This window comes from Ixodes scapularis, unplaced genomic scaffold, assembly GCF_016920785.2.
Source record: "Ixodes scapularis isolate PalLabHiFi unplaced genomic scaffold, ASM1692078v2 PGA_scaffold5__190_contigs__length_132052651, whole genome shotgun sequence".
In the NCBI taxonomy this organism is placed as follows: Eukaryota; Metazoa; Arthropoda; class Arachnida; order Ixodida; family Ixodidae; genus Ixodes; species Ixodes scapularis.
This window is the reverse complement of record NW_024609880.1, coordinates 10,197,479-10,202,568: the sequence shown is the minus strand read 5'-3', so window position 1 is coordinate 10,202,568 and position 5,090 is coordinate 10,197,479. Positions and strand designations below refer to the sequence as shown.

The 5,090-nt window shown below is 49.8% G+C and overlaps 1 protein-coding gene across 1 annotated transcript; it reads right to left on the bottom strand.

Annotated features, from left to right (window-relative positions):
- Positions 1-549: 549 nt before the first annotated feature.
- LOC120845782 (uncharacterized protein K02A2.6-like) lies at positions 550-4,458 on the bottom strand. Its single transcript, XM_040217324.1, has 3 exons — positions 2,564-4,458; positions 1,528-2,155; positions 550-1,296 (listed from the first exon to the last, which is right to left on the bottom strand). Exons 1-3 carry the CDS (start codon positions 4,456-4,458, stop codon positions 550-552), a joined length of 3,270 nt encoding a protein of 1,089 aa, XP_040073258.1.
- Positions 4,459-5,090: the final 632 nt, after the last annotated feature.

Genomic DNA, 5,090 nt, shown 5'->3' with positions numbered 1-5,090 from the left:
TTTCAACATTTTATATGCCACCACATTGTAACCAATGGGTTGTTCTGGGGCAAGATACAAATAAAGGATTAATAATAATATTATTATTATTATTATGATTATTATAATAGAAGAAGAAGACGTCTCCGAGAGCAGTCGTTCTTTTCGATTGTTATTCGAATTTCCATTAGTTATTCGTTACATTTCAAGCTCATCAACAGCCTGCAAGCAATCCGCTACAGCGGTCAAGTCCTGGCGTCCTCACGACCAGGTCACCATCGTCATTCATCGACCGCCTGCTCCGGGCGAGCTTTTGCAGCAAAACCGTGCCTAACCTCACTGGCATTCATCACCAGCTCCACGCTGTAGCGTTGCAAGTGTGCTGAACAAACAGAGCGCTACCGCGGCGGGCAGAATAAGAATCGGGCAGCCATTCCCATTCACTGGCTTTATTCTACTTCCTCTTCTTCGTCGCCGCCGCTATATACGGTGATCACGCGCAAACATAAAATCTACATCACTACATCACTTCCCCCGAGGAGCAAAGAAATGAACAGAGCGAAACGCTTTTCAGGAGCAGACGTAGTCCCTGAGTCTTGTAGGAGGGTACCTTGTACGGACCGGTCGTGCTGTTCCTGATAGATCAGGGCCAGGGGCTTCAAGGAATCGCTGGTTTCTTTCGTCCTCCTCCACGTCGAGCTGTTGTTCAAATTCCGGAGTCGGACGTGGTCCTTCACTGGATCTTTGAGCTTCGTTGGGTTGCAGGTCTCGTCTCTCCCCCACGTCGATGTGTTGTTGAGCTTCCTGGTAAGGGTGAGTATGACGCGTGTTCATGGCGTTTTCTTCCTCAGCATCATCCGCATTGATCAATTCATTATGTGCTCTGAGCTTCGCACTCGTGGGAAGAAGTTTGAAGAAACTTGAGTTCCTTGTGATAATTTTCTGATCTCTCTGAGCAGTTACCTGAGTCCCTTTGATTTCGATCACTTTATATGGCTGCGGGTCATAAGGGGGAGTGAGCTTGTTCGACGGAGGCTGTCTACACAGTACCCGATCTCCGACTTCGAAGTTGTGGGCTCTCGCATGTCTGTGTTCATCTGCGTAAATCTTGTGCTTCTTTCGATTTTCGTAATCCTTGTGTTGCCATTCCTGTGGCACGTTGTTAGTGTCTGCGGAATCGGGAAGGAGGTAGCCCATAGGTCTTCCAAAGAGTAGTTCGAAGGGCGTTTTCCCTGTCGTTGAGTGAGGTGTCGCCCTATAGGCCATTAGAAATTTGCTCAATTCGGAAGTCCACGTAGAGTTTTCCAACGTTGTCGCCTGTAGAAACCGTTTAAGTGTGCGCATGAATCGTTCGACCTCACCGTTCGCTTGCGGCCAGCAAGGCGTGATGCGCTGATGGCGAAATCCTAGCGAGTCAGCGAAGTATTTGAAGTCAAGGCTTTGGAATGGAGGCCCGTTATCCGTTTTGACGACCTTAGGAATCCCGAAGGTACTGAAGATCTTCATAAGGTTGGTGATGACAGTTGGGGCCGCTAACGATGATAATACCGCCACGAGAGGGTAACGTGACGTATCATCCATTAGGACCGTTATGTATTTGCCGTTAGGGAAAGGCCCCGCGAAGTCAAGTGAGAGCGCCTCCCAAGGTTGATTTGGCTTCGATGGAATCGCGACGGGGTCAGAGTGTTGATGTTGGATGGTTGCCTGACACGCCATACAGTTTTTAAGAGTAGTTTGTACCATGCTGTCTAGGTGGGGAAACCATACTTTTCGCTTCATGAGCGCTTTTGTTTTGGAGATGCCCTGGTGCCCAATGTGAGCGAGACATATCGCCTGTTGCTGGAGAGCAGCCGGTAGAACGAGGCAATTGCCTTTCAGTAGTAGGCCGCTGTCCGTCAGAGAGAGCTCGTGCTGTACGGATGTAAACTCTCTGAGTGCTGGGTCGTTCCACCTGGCAGGATTGCTGAGGGCAGCGATCACCTTTTGCATATGAGGGTCGTTTAGAGTGGCGGCAGCTACTTCTGCCCGAGTCATGGCTTTGGGAATGTTGTGGTGGGCAATGAAGTTGACATATGCATTAGTGCTATGAGCCAGGCGGGCGTCAGCAGGGGAGCTCGGCATGGGATGGCGAGACAGGTAATCCGAGGGGTTGTTGATTCCACACGTGTGCTCCACTCTGAAGTTGTATTGTTGGATTCTCAACACGAGGCGTTCAATTCGTGCAGACGGACACGCCCGTTGGTTGGTGAGGATGGAGACAAGGGGTTTGTGGTCTGTGCGAATGAGAAAGTTGTTACCGTAAAGATACAGATGAAAGTGCTCTGTCCCCCAGACAACTGCAAGCAACTCACGTTCAATCTGAGAGTACCGTGCTTCAGTGGGGGTCAAAGCCCGACTAGCATATGCGACAATCTCGGTGTTGTTGCCTTCCTTCTGTGCTAGTATGGCACCAAGGCCAACAGGCGACGCGTCGACCGTGAGAATTATTTCTTTTGTACCATCAAAAAAGACAAGGTTGGGGATCTCAGACAGCTTTTCTTTCAGCGTATCCAATGCACCTTGCTCTTCTGGTCCCCACACCCACTTGGTGTTCTTTTTTGTGAGAAGCCGAAGAGGGTACGTTATATCAGCAAGGTTAGGTAGGAAGCGTCCGCTGTAATTTACTGTACCAAGCAGACTTCGAACTTCATGAGCGTTGGCAGGGGCCGGCATTTTTTTTAGTGCTGCGATTTTCTGGGGGTCTGTTCTGATTCCAGAAGCAGAGAAAATGTGACCGAAAAAACAGAGTTCTTTCTGTGCGAAGAGACATTTTTTTGGATTAACTGTGAGGCCGTTCTCTGTCAACCTTTCGAGAGTTGCCTGGAGAGCCTGATCATGCTCATCCTTTGTCTTGCCAAACACAAGTATATCATCACTGATGTTGAGGACGTGAGGTATGCCGTTGAGTACTTGACAGATGGTTTCCTGGAAAACCTCGGCAGCTGCGTTAATTCCAAACATAAGTCGTTTGTAGCGGTACAATTTGTTGTGTGTTGCAAATGTTGTGATTGTTCTTGATTCATTATCAAGTTCTAGTTGGTGGTACCCATCTTTTAGATCAAGCTTCGTGAAGAGTGTTGATCCGTTCAGCGCTGTGATCACGTCGTCGATGGTAGGGCAGACGTGCCTCTCACGAAGAATGGCCCTATTCGCACATTTCATGTCGATGCATAGGCGAATGTCCTCTGGATTGTGCGGCTTTGGCACAATTACGACTGGTGAAACCCATGGAGTAGGTCCGGTTGCTTCTTCGATGATATCAAGGGCGAAGAGCTGGCTTATCTTCTCTTCTACTTTGCTTCGCACTGCAAAAGGGATTCTGCGATGGGGCTGAGCAACCGGGGCAATGGCTTTGTCAATGTGGAGGTGTACTTGGAGGTTTTTTAGTTTGCCTACACCCGCACACAACTCGGGAAAAGCAGCGAGTGGGGTCTCGAGCAAATTTGGGGGCACCTCTCCATTCGAGCGTGCATCTTTTTGTGAGTGTCCTTGGATGGCGTAAGTAATTTGGATTAGGCCCAGTCTATTTGCAGCAGCGAAGCTCAGCAGTGACTTCACGGTTCCCTCTATTACGAACACGTCTTCTGTTGTGTCGCTGTCCCTGTACTTCAGCGTGACACTGAGCTTTCCTATGATTGGTAGCGGAGCATCCGATCCATAGGCGTAAATACGCGTGCCTGCTTGTTGGAGTTTTGTGAGTGCTCCAAGCTTGTTAAGGGTAGAGGTTCCAATGACCGATACTGAAGCACCTGTGTCAATAAGAAATGTTATAGGGGTGTTGTTAACCTGCAGATGAACCTCTGGGAGGTTTTGGTGCGATACTTGTGATATAGTTCCGACAGCATAAACGCTCTCGTCGGAGTCAGAATCATGAGAAATCTGGAAGATAGGCTTGTGTGCTGATTGGCACACCTTGCCATAGTGTCCTTTTCTGCGACATGCTTTGCAAGAGGCAAATTTGGCGGGGCAGTTTACTTGTCCTCCCTCGTGGGGCCAGGGAGCACCACAGTGGAAACACTGGGGAGGCGAGACGTGGGTGCGTTGTTGTGCGCTGCCTCCATATTTCAGACGGGAAGAGAAGCAGCGAGGTTGTTGGGCATTTCTGGATGTGCCTGCATGGCCGTAGCGAGGCTGTCCAGAGATTGCTTGAACCGTGGGGGTTGTTGACGACCCTTCCATGGCAGTTGTTGCTCGGTTGACATCCTCGAGGAGTCGAGCCTGATTCAAAAGTGATGGAAGGTTAAGGTCTTGCCTTAGGGCTACTCGTCGTAGGCGTGAAGATGTCGTTGCAAATATGATCTGGTTCTTGATTTCCTCGTCGGCGTTCGCGAAACCGCAATTGCGGGCAAGCAGTCGAAGCCTTATCGAGAATTGGCCGACAGATTCGCCCTCGAGTTGCTTTGCCTGACGAAACTGAAAGACCTCGAAAGTGGTGTTCATGCGGGGATTGAAGTATGCGTCAAGCTTGTCTTTGAGAGATTGGTATGAGTTTCTGGTCGTTACTGAGGGTGTATCAGCATCTGGTGTCGTACTTGAAGTGGGACCACTCTGCTGGTCAGGAAGGGTATCGCAGAGTTCATGGACACGTTCCCCCGCATAGTGGAGCAGGAGAGAACGTTTGCGTGCGTCATTCTTCACATCGAAAGCGATGAGGAAGTTTTCAAAGCGAGTGATCCACTTTCGCCATTCGGTGCCGATATTAGTTGGGTCAGTGGCATCCAAGTCAAAAGGGGGCAGTGAGGTTGGAATGAGGGTCATCATTAGTGGAGAACAGTAGGCTTGGCTGTGAAGCTAGCGGCTTGTGATACAGCGGCGGCGCGCTGCGAGGTCGTAGAGGGTGGACACTTGCCAGAACAGTAGCTGAAGACTGCCTATCCCATCCTCGTCGCCAATGTAGCGTTGCAAGTGTGCTGAACAAACAGAGCGCTACCGCGGCGGGCAGAATAAGAATCGGGCAGCCATTCCCATTCACTGGCTTTATTCTACTTCCTCTTCTTCGTCGCCGCCGCTATATACGGTGATCACGCGCAAACATAAAATCTACATCACTACACACGCCACCTTTCTTGGTA

Coding starts and splice junctions, on each gene's coding strand:
- LOC120845782 (XM_040217324.1), bottom strand. CDS start 4,458: ATGAACACCACTTTCGAGGTCTTTCAGTTTCGTCAGGCAAAGCAACTC. Junction 2,156..2,563: donor CTCACAAAAAAGAACACCAA/GTGGGTGTGGGG, acceptor ATACAACTTCAG/AGTGGAGCACACGTGTGGAA. Junction 1,297..1,527: donor CACGTTACCCTCTCGTGGCG/GTATTATCATCG, acceptor CGGTTTCTACAG/GCGACAACGTTGGAAAACTC.